Raw genomic sequence first — 19,266 nt, forward strand, 5'->3', positions numbered from 1 at the left:
CAAATTCCTCCCCATTTAACATAAACCATCTGTTATTATCTATTGTCCTTTAGTTTGGCAGGGTCAGTTTATCAATGATTTGTGAATGTTTTAAACTACATGATACAAATAGAATGTAAGATGAAATTGTTAATCTTGCAGAAGTTGTAGGATTACCTGAAGTCAGGGAAGGTGATGGTGGAGAAAACTTGAATCACATGGAAAGGAATTGATTAATAAACACTTGGAAGAGTTAATTGGTAGGGATGATGATATGACAGATAAGATTAATTTGCATATCACAGGATTGTAAGGGGCTACTTCAGGTACTTGGTGGCTTTTTCCATAAACATACCCTCGGTGGGCAGTTTCATCAGTGTTCTTAAAGTGCACGTGAATATTTGAACCCCTTGATTTGCATGATGTTGGTGGGTTTTCTGGGTTTTCAATTTCAAGTGAATTGCGAACCATTTTCAGAGATCACCTCAGGCTGCTTACATGAAGAGCCTGTTTTTTTTTCCACCACAGTTTATTCAGAAATATTAGTACATGTTTATATGAGTCAGGCTATGTTGAAGGAACCAGAAACCATACTAAATATAATAAACAAAAGGGTTTACTATATAAAATTAGTTTTTAAATGGGAAGTTTAGAAGGTTTGAAAGATCTGCTCCTAGACTGAAGCCTTTTGAAGGAATCATATACAACTGATATACTAGGGAAGCTAACGCCTTTGAGGTCATCACTAGACAGTGGAGAGTGGATGTTGGAAGGTTGTTTCAGAGTCGCTTCAAGTTAGCAGATCTTGATCGCTAACGGAACAGTCAAGGCACACAGCACTATGGCCTGTCTCTTTCAACTTTTTCAATCTCTGTATGATTGCATCTAATTGGGTGAAACTAGCTGCAAGGGAGTCTTTAAATGTAGTTTGTTTTGTTTTGTTTGGTTTTGTTTGGTTTGGTTTGGTTTGGTTCTGTTTTGTTTCATTTGCCATATCTATACATAGAAAGAGAGAGGGAGCTCAGGCCTGGGAGAGTTAAGCCAAAGTAACTGCCAGATTGTCTCAAGTTGATTCCATTTAAAAAGTCTTTTTCTGGTACTAGTTATCATGTGTAATAGGTACTCTTTTTCCTACTGGCTATATAAATAATAGGAAAGGATAAAAATCCCAGGAAATCTTCCCAGTCACTGGTCCTGTGACCTTGATGGTCCTTGGCTTTGAGTGCTGTGTTGCACGAGTTGGCATGTAAATGTAGGGGCATAAATCTAAGTAAGAAAGAGGTGTTATAATTCCTATAGTGCCAGGTTGTTTTGATTTAGGATCAATTTCTCCTCCTCTTTCTCTGTTTTTTTCATGTCCTTTCATTTTTATACTGCTTTCATTATATTCAAACCTATGATAAAAGAGAGTTGGCCTAGGTAATAACACTTAAGAATTGAGTTTTGGTAAACTCTTCCAGAATTTACTTCTTGCATGCCTTTCCCAATTAATCTTTTTATATGCTCATTATATAAATGGGAAATTGAGAGCCCTATTTGTATACCAGGATTACTAAAAAAACAAAACACTTATTAATGCTTAAGGGTCACTTTTAAGGTTATGTTGGAAAAATGAAAATAATCTACAGTTTACTAATCAAGGGCAAGGAAGAAATACAAAATAGTTATAGTGTTTTTTAGGACGAATTTGGGTGCTATAATTGTCTTTTTTGGCTTCTGGTTTCTTCTCATACTTTTTAGCATGAAAATTGGAGAGTGGAGCTAAGTACAGCGGCCAAACAGAATATTATAAATTGTTTATTATAGTTATTTCTTTTACCATGGACTATTTAGAAAATCTATAACATGATTTCCCAAACTGTGCATTGTAATGCTTTAATCTTTTGTGTAGACACTGGTGAAAAATAGTGGTTTAAAGTATTTATATATATTTACACATATCTATCTATCTATATATTTATATATATATTTACATATATATTTATATTTACATATAAGTAAAAAGTGCTTCTCAAAATTTTGCCTATTTAAAGTGTGCTACATTCTTTTATTAGTTGAAAAATAAATTCATTTTCATTTCTGTTTCTTTCCACAGTAAGGGCTACTTGGTATGTTTCTATCATAGGGAAATAAAATACCTTGTGTAAGGCTGTGTCTCTGGTTACACGTTCTCATCACCTGTCAACTAGCATCATAATTAATCTTCAGCAAGTTAAATATTTTAGTTAAAAGATAGAAGTTTCTAGGGAAGAAGTAACAGGAGCTAAGGTTAAGACTATTAAATTTATACCTTTTCTACCCTCCCCCCCCCGGGAAAAAAACAACCCTAAATCTGAAGGTTTTTAACAAATCTACCCATAGCACCACCAATGCTTCATTTACAGCAAATACCCATTTCTGTCTTGTCTATCTGCAGTTTTTCCACTGCAAAGGGTTAGGTATTTGTTTTGGATTTATCAAGAGTAAAGAAAACATTTATTTTGAGAGGACTTGTTTTGGATCCAGAGTTTAACCTTGAACAAGCATGATAAGCACTTAGTTTTATACTTCGTATAATCTTTATATTACCTCTTAATTCTTCTTCCACAGCCTGTAAAGGGCAGGTCTGGAGGGTCAGCTGTGCGTGGCTCCCATGTAGAGAAGATAATAGACGTGGGTGCCTGTGGGTGATGGTTCTTTATCGCGGCTGCTATTGGGATCGCCTTTGAAAAGACCGGAGACACTAACGAAATGGTTCTTAGCATGAGAACTCGCTCACACTCACTTTACCTTTCCTTCCAGCCTTGAGGGAGCAAATCCCAGTCTGTGAGCAGTTGTCTGACATGGCAGCTTCACACAGCTGAAGTTAGCCCTCCCTTCTTTTCTACCTTCTGCTATTCCTTGGTCCTCCCTTTTTCTTTATCCATTCCTTCTTCTTTTTGCTTTTTACTTATATGTTGTTCATATTTAATTTACCCATAGGGCTTTCTCCTGTTTTCTACCCAAAGTATTTTTTTTTTCCTTACACGATTGTGTATATGTGTGTACCTTGGGAAAAGCGGACATCCTTTAGATGTGAGGGGGAGTCATATACTGAGTTACCAGCCATTTTTAGAAATGGTGGAGAACCATAAGTTACACTTTCTTAAATGCCTTGGGGAAAATATTAAAATTATAATAAACATGACATAGGTGGTCTGACATGTTTAGGAGATATATGCTCATGCCTATATGGATGTCAAAAATATTTCACATAATCTTATTGGAGACTCTTTCAGTGATTACCTTTAAAATTTAGGATTTAAAATGTCTTTACGGAACATCTTAATAGCAAATGTTACTAGTCAGGAAAGAGAGATGCCTATCTTGGAGGATATCCTGAGTGAGAAAATACTCAGGATTTTCTCCCCTATGAGTGGTCTACTTCAACGATATCATATAAAGACAAAACAAACAAAGGCTTTAGGATTTTATGGTAATGTGTGTAAACCACTTTGAAATCCAAGGGAATAGAGATCTTCCTGGAAGTATTATAATAAACAAATTTACTTTGCTTACCTTTGTAAGTCTTTTTCTATTTGGAGTGTTTCTTAGTTTTTATATTTAACTATGTCTGTCTTTGTTGCCCTTCAGGAAGTTGTAGACATGAAGTCTGAGGGACAGGCGACTGTGATTCAGCAGCTGGAACAGACCATCGAGGATCTGAGGATCAAAATAGCTGAACTGGAGAAGCAGTATCCTGCCATGGACATGGAGGTGGCCAGCGGCCATCGTGGGGTTCAGAATGGAGTGGCACCCTCAGAAGATGTCTGTCTCGAAGCTCTCAGGTTAGGAGAAAAGGATGTACGGCATCAAAGGATTTCACAGGCAAAGTCGATCCAGACGTCCCCGATAGAAGAGGGAAGGACACTGACACTGCCTTCTGTTAATACACTGCCAGAGTGTCCCTCATGCCCTCCAGGGGCCGAAAGTGGAGACTCAGCTGTGCCATCCTCTCCTTCTGGACCTCAGACAAAATTCTGTTCAGAGATTTCTTTGATTGTGTCTCCAAGGCAAATATCAGTACAGCTCGACGCACATCAGTCCGTTCAGCCTCCACCAGCTCCCTCCCTTTCGCAGTCCGATGGTCAAGGACAGGCCAGGTCACAGTCTTCCCATCCTTCTCTTCATACTGAATTTGAAACCAGCCATGAACACTCTGTTTTATCCTCCTTTGAAAACAGCCCTAGTGTCCCACCTCCACCGCCTCTGCCTTGCACAGATTCTTCCAGCTCCATGTTTGGCCTGGACTTGGTGGCTCCCCTACCTCCCCCACCTCCCCCACCTCCCCCTCTCCCTGGCATCACAGGGCCTGTTCTGCCTAGTACAACAACTCCCCCACCTCCTTCTATGCCTGGTACAGAAATGCTGCCACCCCCTCCCCCACCTTTGCCTGGAGTGGGAATACCTCCTCCCCCACCTCTTCCTGGTATGGGAATAGGAGTGGGAATACCTCCTCCTCCTCCTCTTCCCGGTGTGGGAATACCTCCTCCCCCGCCTCCTCTTCCAGGAGTGGGAATACCACCTGCCCCCCCTCTTCCCGGTGTGGGAATACCTCCTCCTCCTCCTCTTCCCGGAGTGGGAATACCACCTCCTCCTCCTCTTCCAGGAGTGGGAATACCACCTGCCCCCCCTCTTCCTGGTGTGGGAATACCTCCTCCCCCACCTCCTCTTCCTGGAGTGGGAATACCTCCTCCTCCCCCTCTTCCCGGAATGGGAATACCTCCTCCTCCACCTCCTCCTCCTCCTCTTCCTGGAGTTGGGGTTCCCCCACCTCCTCCTTGGCCAGGTGTGGATATTCCACCTGCTCCAGCTCCTCCGCCTTTTCCTGGAACAGGCATCACCTCACCCCCACCACCTGCTCTGCTTCCTGGATCTGGCCCTCCACTCCCCCCACAAGTTGGGAGTAGCACTTTACCGACACCACAAGGGTGTGGATTTCTTCCCCCTCCATTGCCAACTGGCTGGTTTGGATTAGGGATGAACCAGGACAAGGGGAGTAGGAAGCAGCCAATAGAGCCTTGTCGGCCAATGAAGCCTCTATACTGGACGCGGATTCAACTACACAGTAAAAGGTAACATGAGCGGGAGCGCATCTTTGCAGTTTGTCAATACGAGGGGAGCATTTTCCTTTGAAACTCTTGGGAAAACTATAATTTAATGCATTTTTAAGTACTGCTGTAAAATTTGTCTGTAGATTTTTAAATCAATGTTCAGTGAAACAACCTGTTATTTGAACGTTTAGACTTTTCTCCAGGAATATCAAAAGGATAAAATGAATGGCGTATGTATCAATGTACAAGATGTGCAGATATCTGTCTATATAGTTATTGATTGATCTTTTAAAGAAAGAGGGATATATTTTTCTTAGCATACATGGCCTATTGCCTATTGCAGAACCTTACTTTGACAAATAGCTTATGAATGTAAATCAAATTCTTAGACAGACTGACTCTTGATGACACTGTTTGTATCCTTTTGAAGGCACAGTCTTGCTTTACTGTTCCATTTTGTGTACAGTAGTCTTTCTCATCAGAAATGAGCTATGCAAAAATACACATACACATACCCTCTTTGGGAGATAATTTAGCTTTTGAGAATTTCATGGCACTTTTGGAAAAGATTGGCGACACGGTGTGAAGTCATAAAATCATAGTTGGGAATGATATTTATAAAAGAATACTTCCCGCCATGTACACTGCTGGCATATTACTTATCCATGAATATTGTATAGCCTGTGTTCCCTGATTTCTGGGACAGTACTGGGGTACTTGGCTGTGGAACTGGCTCCCACATGCCAGTGGGAGAAATACCATGCACTTTAAACTTTACTGGCCTTCCCTGTTCTAACTTCTCATGATGCCTCGAATTTCGTTTGTGTGATGTGGCATGCATTTAGAAATCGTATATTTACCAGGCCCATTCTTATTTCTTATATATATATATATTTTTTCTCTTCACTGAATCATATTGGGGGAAATAATCTATATATTTTTACTATTTTTAGCTTTGTAGCTCATTCTCCCTATAGTTGCTATGTCACTTATATATGTTAATGCATCATTTTAAACCATACCCCAAACTCATTTAAACTAGATATATTATATGGTTTTTTTTTTGTTTGTTTCATTGTTGCTTTTCCTTTTTCAAATGGATCTACCTGTTTTAGGTGGTACTACATAATTACTGCAGTTATTGAGAACTCAGATAACAATAGGGGGTGATGAAAAGTGGTAGGAAGATGAAGAATGCTGCCTTGGATCATAAAATTCTTTCTTTTTCTTTTTCTTTTTTTTTTTTCAACATTTACATACAGCTTTATTTTCATTCTGCCCAAAATTATTTCTTTTTTAATCCATGAATAATCTACAAAGCTGATGAGTCAAGTTGAGATTGTGAGATATCAAATGCGGTATTTCCTGCCTTCACTGCCCATACTGAGAGGGGTTTTTATACACTGACTTGATAACTGGGAATTCCTGGAGATTACTATTGTTAGGCAAAGGTTTCATTGTATATTGATGGCATTTTAACTTTCTCATCAAGTTGATAATAACAAATGGTGGTCTTAATGTAAAAGTATTCTTTCCCCTTTTCCCTGCCTTTCTCCTGTTTGCCTCTTGCATTCCTTCCGGCAATACTTCCTTCCTTCCTGACTTCTCACCCTTGTTTTCTCTTCTGCTTGTCTTTTTTTTTTTTTCTTTCTTCCTTTATGTTTTTGCTAACCATGATAGCTTGTAGTTTGGCTTTATGGCTCTTTCAATTGGTGTTTCGCTTAACTTTAGAGACTCCAGTGCTTCACTTATTTGGGAAAAAATTGAAGAGCCATCCATAGATTGTCATGAATTTGAGGAACTATTTTCTAAAACTGCTGTGAAGGAGAGGAAGAAACCTATTTCTGACACCATCACAAAGACCAAGGCTAAACAAGTGAGTACTTCGGTGTTTTCTGCAATTGGACAGTGTTTATGGCATAAGTGTGAACTTTCATTAGGAAAAACTTTGAAATCATTTTCTGGGCTGTGTAATCTCCACCATCATTAAGCAGTATTGGAGGCCACAATTGGGAACTTGTGGTTACGTGAGACTATCCCAAATAGAACAACAAATAATTATCACCAAGTGATAATGTCCTGACTATTTTATTTGTAGCCTATGATACGTATTTCCAAAATTTCAGCAATTGTTTTTTTCCAGAATTAGTTGTCTAGAAATCCATTGTCACTTGATAAAAATCCATCTAAGAAGCACTATTATGGATGGGAAGAAAGGTAAGAATTGGCAGAGAAAACCAGGAAGTCCAGTTCTTAGTAACTGATAATGTGCTTGCTATCCCATTGCATTATAACCGAAGCAGATGCTCTGTAGAACCCTGCAAAACAATCACAATGTACTTGACATATGGAAAATCCTGGGTCTAGTTCCAGCCACTCCATTGTGTTAGATCTTTGACCCTGTGATACCTGAGTCGTAAAAACAAAGAACAGTGCATTTGGCGAAAAATATTCCCAAACAACATTTTTCAGCTGATCCACTTGATCATGAAATGATGTTGTCAATTTCTCAAGGTTGTCATTCAGGAAAGTCCAGCAAAACCCTACAATAATGAGCCAAAGAGAGAAGGTATTACTCTTGGCGCCCACCCTTTTCCCTGAAGTAGCGAGTGGCTACATTTCTTAACTTCTGCAGGGTCAGGGGAAACGTGCATGGAACAAGAGAATGGCAAGCAGCTCAGTCTTTTTGGGTCAGGGAAAGAGAAAGTCATGAGACCCTGGGTCCCCAGCTTTTTCTGGCCCAGTCTCCCCAGAGGAGTGCTACCTAAGAGGGTGATTCATTCAATTTCTGCCTCTGACTTAGAAGTTGTAGCTAGAATTGTACGACCCAGAGTTGTTCCCATTTATGTTTATTTCAGAGCAGACAATTTACACCAGATGGTCACTGTCAAATCCAGCCAGGAAGGGGTGGATCTGAATGGGACAGCTAGATCCCAGGACCCTCTAGCTGAGGGGGCAGACAGGCTCACCCAAGGCATTTCTATTAAGCTGATAGCGTTGCAAACCCAAACATGGTACAGTTGACTTCTTCAGAGCCATTTATTTCATTACAGCTAGTTGTTGGTGACTCTAGGTCAGAGACTATGATAGTTAGACAGCACCTGGCACATTGTAGGCACTCAATAAATATTTCTTGAACAAATCAACCAGCTGGCTGAGGATGGAGGACTTTATAAATATCAGTGATGATGCCCAGTAATAATTAAAAACCAGAAAATCATTCATCTCATAATAATCAGTACGGCCAAGGTGGCAGTGTTAATGGGAATGAAGAAAAATGAAAAAACACATTTTTTCTTGCAGAGATAAATATTTAAAAACTCTTTTCCGTGATATATTTGCATATAGCACCCTGAGGCTGACTCATTATACCTTTTCTCATGGATTGTATCAGATTGTCTAGGGAAAGAATATTGGGTGGAGAAGTACAGACATGAGAGTGAGGCAGCCAGGATTGTCACGTGATGCATGGGCAGATGTGACACGGATGTCTCTTGTCCAGGGTCTAAATATTCAGAAAAGCAAACCATGCCCACCTCCCATCACCACTTTCTTCTGTGAAGTGAACATACATAACAAAGATGCCTCCTATGTTGCTTGAGACTCTAGGATTTCATGATTTATTTGACATAGTATTCAGTTTTTAGCTTACTGAAATAAGATTTACGTCAAACTCATCAAAATTCCCAATTCAATTAGTGGACATGAGATGGCCTCTTTGCACGTGAACAGTGCCTCAGTATTAAACATCACCTAAACTACAATCACCTCACTCTGTCATTAAGACATTTCATAAACTGTGGATAAAAGACTTTGCCAATGTCGTGATTTGCACTTATTGATATCGATGCTACAGTTTACCTTTAGCTTCAAACAGGGTTTATGGAACAGTCTCCACCATGACTCCTGATAAAAGCTTGTTCAGCATCTCCTTGGCTTGGGTCTTGCTACTGAGCTCTGCAGTTCAGGTCTGTTTTTGGAGGGCTATTTTTTCCTGTATGTTGAAAAGAGAAAAATCTGCTGCAAAGTGATAGATGGCTGAAGAAACCTAGTTTTAGTTAACTTCGTTGCATTTGGAAGAAAAATCTATTCCATCTACTTTGAGACATTTAAAATTTTGTTTAAGGAAAATATATTTTCAGGACACATGCAAATCATTCCCCTTTTTATGGGAAATGCATACTGATTGTATGTGCAGACATTTTGGTACCTCATGATTCATTTCCAGTGAAATTAATAGCCTTCAATGCCGTGGCATATGTTTATGGAGGTATTTTAAGCAATTCTTATATACAATGGAAGCTAGAAGTTCTGTTTTTCTTTAAATATCTAAAAATAGCCAAATAATTTTTCTGTGATCTGTCTTCTTCTTGAAAGTAATACTGTGGTCAAATGCACTGGTATTTAATGAGGTGCCTGTGCTGTTCTTACTCTTTCGGAAAAGACATTTTCAGTGTGGTAATAGAAGATTCCTAGCTGCGCACATTGCTGTTTGGCATAAAGAGAAAGAGGGATATTCTGTGGACACCTAGGCTGGTGCTGTTGAAAAATACCTTGTATTATTTCTAAATCTTTTTTCCTCCAAGGAGCCTATTGCAAAGCATGTATATATTTTTCTATAGTATATATATATATATATATATATATATATATATATATATATATATATGTGTGTGTGTGTTCAGTGATAACTCCTTAGTTTACCCTTTTTTATTTTGAGTTACAATTAGCTGAGAAAGTATATGGGAGTTTATCAGAGTATAATTTGACATAGTTCTCCTTAACCAAAAGAGTGTGACACATATACCAGAATTAAATGTTAACCCACCAACTTAACACAGCAAGAACAATGCCATCTCTTAAAGAATCAAGAGGAAAAGAGAAAAACCGCATCTCCTGTGAGGCCCACGTTTAAACAACGACACACATACGAACTTGCCCATTTTTCAGGCATACTCTAGAGATAGTAAGCATTTAGTCCAATCGCCTCTGTATTGCCAGGGTAATTCAGCAATTATTAATGTTGATTATGATCCTGTCACTCAGGATCTCTTGTATTCAAATAAGATGGAGGTTAACCCCAGTAGCAGCAGCAGCAGCGGCAGCAGCAATACTGGTAATAATAGTGGTAATTATGGCGACAACAATAATAACAACTATGGAAACCACATGACATGTATTGCTTTATTTATCACGAGCCACTCATTCTTTTTTAGCACTCTACTTATGTGAACTGATTTAATCTCATAATCCTCTGAGGAACACACCATGATCCCCAATGTATGGTACAGAAAACTGAGGTGTAGAGGGATTCAATAATGATCACAGACCAGTAAGGAGCAGAGCTGGGGTTGAAACTGCAGCCATCTGGCTCTAGAGTCTGTGCTTTTAATGATTAAGTCATAGGTATGGATGTGAAATATTTTATACGGGTGTAAGTCTAGTATTTTATTTATATGGGGACTAGAATAGACACTTTATTATAGTTTTTTAATTTTTAAAATGTATTTTATTTTGTTAGTTTTTAAGTATAGTTGGCATAAAATTTATAGTATTTTCAGATGTACTGTACTGTGATTTGACATTTATAGACCTTATGATGTGATCACCACATGAAGTCTAGTACTCGTCGGTCACCATCCAAAGCTATCACCTGATTATTGTCTATATACTCCTTCACCATTTTTAGGCACCCCTCAAGTCTCTCCCCTCTGAGACCATCAGTTTGATCTCTGTTTCTATGCATCTGTTTACTTTTTGTTCATTTATTCTGTTCTTTAGATTCCACATATAAGTGAAATCATGTGGTATTTTTCTTTCTCTGTCTGACTTATTTCACTTAGTGTAATATCGTCTAAGTCCATGGCAAGATTTCACTTTATTGATCAATAATATTCCATTATAACGGGAGTGCCAAAAAAAAGTATACAAGTGGACACTTGGTCAGCGTTGCTCAAGCAGTAGTTTGCTGTCATCAGAAGTGTCTGAACACTGATGGTAACCACTTTGAGCACCTCTTGTCATTGCAGAAGTCAAATGTGACTTGTATTTATTTTTTGTTATCAGTATATATTGAGTATTACAATTTTAATACAGTTTTCCTTTCTTAAAATATGTATACATTTTTTTGGCACCCTCTGTATACATTATCTACCACATCTTCTTTATTCATTCATCTATCGATGGACACCCAGGTGCTTCCGTATCTTGGGTATTGTAAATAATGCTGCAGTGAACATACGGGTGCATATATTGTTTTTGTTTTTGTTTTTTTAAATTAAAGTTTATTGGAGTGACAATCGTTAGTAAAGTTACATAGGTTTCATGTGTACAATTCTGGAATGCATCATCTATATATCACATTGTGTGTTCACCATCCAGGCATAAATCTTTTTGAATTAGAGTTTTTGTTTTCTTTGGATAAATACTGAGAAGTGAAATTGCTGGGTTGTATGGTAGTTCTATTTTTAATTTTTTGAGGAATCTCTGTAGTGTTTTCCACAGTGGCTGCACCAATCTACATGCCCACCAACAGTGCAAGGAGGGTCCCCTTTTGTCCACATCCTCGCCAACACTTGTTGTTTGTTGACTTTTTGATAATAGTTATTCTAATAGGTGTGAGTGAGGTTGTATTTAATTGTAGTTTTGATTTGCATTCCATGATGATTAGTGATGTTGAGCATCTTTTCATATGTCTGTTAGCTGTCTGTATGTCTTTGAATAAATCTTTATTTATATTTTCTGCCCATTTTTTGAATGGATTTTAATTTTTTATTATCGAGTAGTATGAGTTTCTTCTGCATTTTTGATATTAACTCCATATCGAATATATCATCTGCAAATATATTCTCCCATTCAGTAGGTTGTCTTTTTGTTTTGATGCTGGTTTTCTTGGCTGTGCAGAAGCATTTTAGTTTGTGTAGTCCCATGAATTTATTTTTGCTTTTGTTTCCCTTGCTTTAGGATACATATCCAACAAGATATTACTAAGACTGATGGCAAAGAGATCATCACTTCTGTTTTCTTTTGGGAGTTTTATGGTTTCAGGTGTTACATTTGAGCCTCTAATCCATTTTGAGGGTTTTTTTTGTACATGGTGTAAGACACTGCCCAGTTTCATTTTTTTGACATGTATCTAGCCATTGCTCCCAACAACACTTGCTGAAGAGACTGTCATTTCTCCATTGTACATAATTGCCTCCTTTGTTGTGGATTAATTGACCATATGAAAGGGTTTATTTTGTGCTCTCTAGTGTGTTCTGTTGATCTATTTGTATGTTTTTGTGCCATATCATACTGTTTAGATTATTACAGCTTTGTGATATTGTTTGAAATCCAGGAATGTGATATCTCCAACTTTGTATCATAAGATTGCTTTGGCTACTAAGTGTCTTTTGTGGTTCAATATAAATTTTAGAATTATTTCTTTTTGGTCTAGGTAAAATAGCACCAGCTCTTATTCCTATTATTTATTTATTTATTTATTGTTTTAGTCTTAGTCTCTATTTTGCTTATTTCTGCTCTGTTAGTATATCCTTCCTTTTACATTGTGTTTTGTTTTTTTTCTGTTCAGCTAGACTTCAGGCGATTTTCAATGATGGCTGTTCTGTAGGTTAGTTGTAATGTTGATGTGGTTTTCAGAGGAGGCAAACACAGCATTTACCTGCTCTGCCCTCTTGACTGGAAATCCTAAAGTAATTATTGATAGGTATACACTTATTGTCATTATGTTAATTGTTTCTGGGTTGTTGTATTAGTTCTGTCCTCCTTTGTTCTTCTCTTAATTTCTTTCCTTTTGGTTTACTAGTTTAATTCAGCATTTTGTTTGGCTTCTAGTCTGTTTATTTTGGTGTGCTTTTTTATATTTTTTTGGTTTGTGGTTACCATGAAGGTCATATATATCCATCTATTTCTATAGTAGCCTATTTTAAGCTGGTAGATGTTTAAATTCAAACACATTATAAAAGTACTACATTTTCACTTTCCCCTCTACACTCTGTGTTTTTTCGTTTTGTGTATCTTCTATTATTGTAGTTATAGTTAATTTTTCTGCTTTTGTTTTTTTAACCTCTATGTTGGGGTTTTAAATGGCTGATTCACTGTGTTAATTTTGTATTTCCCTTTAACTGAGATTTTTTTTTCTTTCCTGGATATTATTATTTCTGTTATGACCCTTTTGTTTCTGCATGGGAAAGGCCCTTTAATATTTCTTTAAAAGCTGGTTTAGTGGTGATGAACTGCTTCAGTTTTTGCTTGTTTGGGAAACTACCCATCCTTCAGTTCTGAATGACAGCTTTGTTGGATATACTCTTCTAGGTTGTAGGTTCCTTCCTTCAGTATTTTCAATATTTCCTGCCACTCCTTTCTGGCCCGTAAAGTTGCTGCTGAGAAATCAGCTGTTTGCCTAGTCATGTTTCCTTGTATGTGATTTGTTGTTTTCCTCCTGCTGTCATCAAGATTGTAACTTTACCCTTAACTTTTGCCATTTTAATTAAAATATGTCTTGGTGTGGGCCTCTTTGGATTCATCTTGTTTGGAACTCTCTGTGTTTCCTGGATCTCAATGTGTGTTCCCTTTCCCTGGATATTTTCAGGTATTATATCTTCAAATTAACTTTCTGCCGTTTTTCTCTCTCTCTTCTCCTTCTGGGATCCCATAATGAGAATGTTAGTCTTCTTGATGCTCTCCTATCGGTCCCTTACACTAACCTTTTAAAGACTTTTTTTTCATTTTGCTCTTCTGGTTTTTGATTGCCAGTATTTTTTTTTTCACAGTCACTAATCTGTTCTTCTGTATTAACCAGTCTGGTGTTGATTCCTCCTAGTGTATTTTTCATTTTAGTTATTGTATTTATTTCTGATTGGTTTTATGTTTGTGATTGTATTTTCTAACTCTTTGTTGAAGTGCCCTTTGAGTGCCTCTAGTCTACTCTCATGGTTTTTGAGCACCTTATGATCTTGTCTTTGAATTCCTTATCAGGCAGTTACTTTATCTCCATTTCATTAGAGTTGTTTATCTGGTTTTTTGTTTGTTTGTTTGTTTGTTTTTTCCTTGCTCTCATTTGGGGCATATTTTGTCTTCCCATTTTATCTGGCTTTCTGTGTTTGCTCCTATGAGTTAAATGAAATAGGTATCTCTCCCAGTCTTGAAAACAGTGCCCTGTGTAGAACTGGCCTCTGTGTAGACTGTGCTGAGAGCTTTGACAGGCTGGTTGGAGCCAGAATGGGCATGTCCGGTACCTGTGGTGCTGCCTTGCGAGAGGGAGCTGGTGCAGGGCCAGGTAGCCTGGTGTGCATGTGCATGGTAGCTCCCAGTTGTTCTAGCTGTCCAGAAAATAAATAATTTTTAAAAAGAATGTGAATTTGTATTGATTTACATACATGCTCAATATTTAAATAACTGGAGTTATACTGATGAAATTGTATGTGAAGATACTTTTAAGGTTTTTTTTCCATATTCTTACAGATTTTGACAAGTGCATGAACTATGAAGCCACCAAATGTGACATTTTCACAGTTAAATAAAACTTTATCTGAGTGATGTGTCCTTTAGACACATGAGCTTCTGCGAGCAATACAAATGAGGGCCATTTGCTTGCATGGCATATAAATAGTGGTTTGAGGCATACAGCCACTGTGGTTAAACCTCACTAAATATCAAGTGATGATACTTTTGATTCAGCCCATGACAGAAAAAGGAACCATCTTTGTAAAGTATGCATTTAGTACATAATGTCCAGTCATGCTTAAAAGGTCTGTAAAGGAACCTGCTACCCACAATGTAAATTTGCACACAGAAGTTAACAAGAGTGAATAAGAAGAAACTGTGTTGCTTTTTAAATACATAACTGGCATTTGTATAACTATTTAATACAATATAAATGAATCTCTTTGTGAGTTGTTTCTCTTCTATTTATCACAATAAATGCTTTACCCACAGAAGGGGGGAGAAAAATGATTCATGGTACTTAAATATTTATTGGGCTTCAGACCCTGGAAGTATGATTAGAAAAATAGATATTTAAATCTGCTACTTATTATATGGTGAGGTTATAAAAGGAATTCTTAGAATTCCCATTTAGTACGGATGTAATTGTTATGGAGTTAAGGCATTCTTATCCTGTTCCATCTTTCCATTGTGCTTGCTTAACCCAACCTCTAAAAAGGTTATTTTTGTCTGTTATGTAAAAATTCATAATAATGGGAAAAGAAGTATTCATTATTCAAATGTTCCTATAGGGGAGTGTATAATGTAATGCCTCTAAATATTTATATGTAAAATAGTAATTTCCATTAAAAGGATTCTTCTTACTGTGTTGGGGCATTGGTAAAATGTATGTGCTAAGCATCGAATATAATTTGCTGCTATAATATTGATTGGTCTGAAAGGAAAAAGGAGTGTGTATTTTATTTGTGAATCTACTCTACCTTTATTTATTGCAAATATTTATTTTAAAATTAAAAATGTTATAATCAATGGATATATCAGTGTTCACAGGGTTATATCCTGAATTATAAGTAGTAGAAGTCTAGTTTTTTGTATTGGTGTTACTTTTTCCTGTTGTAGCCAACAAGGGTGAGTTTTTGTTGATTTGGACAGTTATATTTGTCTTTTAGGCTGAAGACAAAGTATTATCTGAAACATCAAATATAATAAGATAATTTAGATTTGTTTTGTGTATACATAATAAACATTTGGTACTTTGTAACTTTTAATATAACATCTGTTTTTAATAGAATATATTCATATTGCAAGCCTTAAAAAGTGTATTTACATAGAAAACCACATCAGAATACAAAGCCATAATTAGACAAACAGGTTTTGTAGAATCTGGATTTATTTTAGATGTTAAAAGATTTATTATTTTTTGAAGATGCTTTTCCTATAACTATTTGTAGAACATACCCAATCAATTCAAATAATGAAACAATAATAGCCTCTATTTTTAAATTTTCTTTCAGCCAAAAAATTGTTTTTATACTTCTAAGTAAATGGCTAAAAGGAAAACCCTAATGGTTTAATAAAAAGGAAATGTAATTAGGCTAATGATCCTTGACCTTGCTAGATTCTATGAAGAAAATTGTATTTGGTTAATTGCACAAAATGTAGTCATGACATTGAACATTAATTCTTTCGGATTTCATATTTATATAGTGATATTAAGATTGTGTTGGGCTACATACATAAGAAAGTGCTATTGATTTTTAATGACTCTGATGTTCTGTTTATCAAGATCCATAGGTATTGAAGAAAGGGTTGTTTGGAAAGTTCATTTAAGATTTATTACCTTATCATGATTATCTTTGAAAATTAAAGCTCGTCCTTGCAAAAGTAAGGAAAGGTTTTTGGTCATTTATAGAATCTAAATCCTATTTGGATCCGAGGATGAGAGAGTGTTTTCTCAGTGCTGCTAATGTGGAGTGGAATAGCTATTCCAGAGAGCCCTTAGAAAACTAAAGAGGAGAGAGGGAGTACCGGTTACTTTCAGGGTTGCACTCTCTTCTCTTGATCTGATGGGAGCAAGGTTTATCCATTTCAGCAGGGAGTACAACAGGGGGGAAAAAAAGAAGCTGCTGTATCAGGTAGAACACAGAGGTTCTCTAGAGGGCTCGTTTATTATAGAACAATTAACTATTTCTTTCACAGTAAGTGCTGTGGGTCATTACAAGTTGAGTAGAGTGCGTTGGCTGGACTTAGGGTGAGTCTGTGCGGAGGAGATGAGACTTAAACTGGGCCTTGAAGAATTTATTTTGTTTAGGCATATATAGGAATTTAGAAAATAACACCATGAGCAAAGATTCTCTTGCATTGTGTTTAAAACCATACAGTAGTTAATCACTCAGTATCGTAGTGGGCTTCTCCAGCATTCAGGGCGCTCCTACCTGAGAGTTTCAGGAAGCTCCTACCTGAGAGTTTCAGGAATCTGAATATAGACTGTTAACCTTCACTTCCCTTAGTTGAATATTTTTTCTTCTCATCCTCCTAGCAAAAGTTTTCAGTTTTGTTGTACTGGAAATAAGAGCAAGAATTGAATTCAGATAAATTAGACTTGAGGTTGATTTTGATAACCTGGTACTACATAGTGGCATGTACGTTTCTTTACCATGGACAGCACCAGATTTTTTACTATCCCCTAGCACATGAGAATTGTATTCCTTATTGGACTTACATGGGTACAATTATGATAGTTCCTACTTTTTGCCTATGGGAAGGGAGGCTAGTGACATTGGTCTGATTGTTTACATTGTATCTCGGTGTGACCTAAACTGAAAAAATTGTTCCAATTATTTGAGGAAACAAATTTAACATTTAGAAGAAAAATTAATGTTCTTATTCATGTCCCTAGTTCTCTTTTTATTTAAAATATTCTAAATTTCAACTGAAATATAAATTTACGTTTCTTTTTCAAAGTCACGTTCATAATGAAAGTTTTCTAACATTTCTGCTGATTCTTTTGTTAAATGTTAAAATATGAACTTTTTTTTAAATTGGGGAATTGGGGGATGGGAACAGTGCTGGGGAATTGGGGGAAGGGGAACAGACAAGTTGCTGTCGTTTTGTTCTTCAGTCTAGTTGTGGAGGACGTTGCTTCACTGGCCCAAGTTGGCACCATCATTGCGCTCTTCCCGGGCGAGGCAGATCAGTCACTGGCTTCTGGATGGCCGCTCACTGCGGCTGCTGGCCGCTCACGCTGGCTGCTGGCCGCTCACGCTGGCTGCTGGCCACACACGGTAGCCCACGGCAACCCACTGCAGCAGGGGTTGCAGCCTACACCGTCGCTGGCGACCCATGGCAGCCCAGCTCCAGGTCAAGCTGTCGTTCAGCATCCTAGCTGTGGAGGGAAGTGTCACTGGCCCTCATATGTGGGATCTGAACCGGGGCCTTCTGGCGTCCCAAGCCATTTCTCAACCATCGCGCCACTCGGCTGGCCCTGAATTTTTAAAATTACTAAACTTGTGACTTGAAATTCTATCTGAAATATTACGTGAAAAGTTGGTTAGATGTGGGCCTTCTAGATTGACACAGCAAGCAGCTTGGCAGGTCCTCTTCCCAGCAAAACAGCAATTTAAGTGGCGAAAGTTATAACAAAAATACGTTTATCTAAAGTCTCTGGAAATTATCCTAAGGGCATACAGGAAATGGAGAAACACTTATTCAGGAAAATCTACTAAAACTCAGAAAGAACAGTGAGAGCCTGTGGCGTTTGAGCCAGGACCCGCTCTATTACCAACCACCCCAACTCCATGTTAGGGTCGTTTGCCCCACGCATGTGCAGCCGAGAAGTTAGGGATCTCTCTCCCTGCAGCTCTGTCTATGGCTATGGTTTTATTTTAGAAGAGGAGGGATGCTGGCCTTTTTCATTTCCCCAATCCCTATTTCATAAGTTGTATTCCGTAGAGAACCAAGGAAAGAGACATCTGAGAAGAGCCCTCCTGGGATCAGTCAACTTTGGAAGCCAGGAAGACTGTGTATGTTACACACTGAACCAACTCGGGAGCAAGCAGAGCATGACATTGGACATGATAAAAGCATTGTCCAAACCTCATACAGACTCATTAAAAACGAGTGGTAGCTTCACTGGCACAAGAGTCTTAAACATACTTCTGTCCAAACATTGAATAAACAATAATATACTTTGACCCAAGGACAGCTCCTAAACCAGGCTTAAAAATAATATCAGTCATTCCTGGCAGTGTGGAAGATGTGCATGCCAAGGCTGCACCCTCTTGGGAGCAATTAGAGAAAATCCAAGTTACTGGTTCTTGACTGATTGTGGGAAAAATTTTTGTAAACTCCCTCAAAGGCATGCCCTCCCCCCCACACGCACACACACAAAATGTTTAAGGATAAAGTTTTAGTGGCTAAAGGGAATGAAGCACTTGGAGAAATTGGTCTTTGACCAATAAAGGGCTTGTTTCCACTCAGGGGTGACTCCTGAGGAGTCAAGCTAAGAGATAAAAGCATGGTGGAGGGATGTGTGCATGGACATCAGACTGCGCACTGCAGCAGTAATAGACTTCACCAAACTAGTCTAGCTGTCACTAGACAAATAAGCAAACAAGAAAAATAAGCTCTGGGGCTTGGAAGGAGAAATTGTATCCAGAGTGGCTACAATATATTTTCTGAAATGTCCAGTTTTCAACAACAATAAATAAGAGACATAAAAGAAACAAAAATGTGTGACACATATACAGGAAAGGAAACACAAAGATTA

At 37.8% G+C, this 19,266-nt stretch overlaps 1 protein-coding gene across 2 annotated transcripts in view; it reads left to right on the forward strand.

Moving 5' to 3' along the window:
* The window catches only part of FMN2 (formin 2), a 360,055-nt gene that overhangs the window by 130,944 nt on the left and 209,845 nt on the right, over nt 1-19,266 (forward strand). For both annotated transcript variants that reach the window (XM_019647547.1, XM_019647548.1), the window contains exons 5-6: nt 3,592-5,072; nt 6,783-6,927. In XM_019647547.1, the coding sequence (XP_019503092.1) occupies nt 3,592-5,072; nt 6,783-6,927 (1,626 nt within the window). The remainder of the gene's footprint in view (nt 1-3,591; nt 5,073-6,782; nt 6,928-19,266) is intronic.

Source organism: Hipposideros armiger, unplaced genomic scaffold (genome assembly GCF_001890085.2).
Source record: "Hipposideros armiger isolate ML-2016 unplaced genomic scaffold, ASM189008v1 scaffold_113, whole genome shotgun sequence".
NCBI classification, from domain to species: domain Eukaryota; kingdom Metazoa; phylum Chordata; class Mammalia; order Chiroptera; family Hipposideridae; genus Hipposideros; species Hipposideros armiger.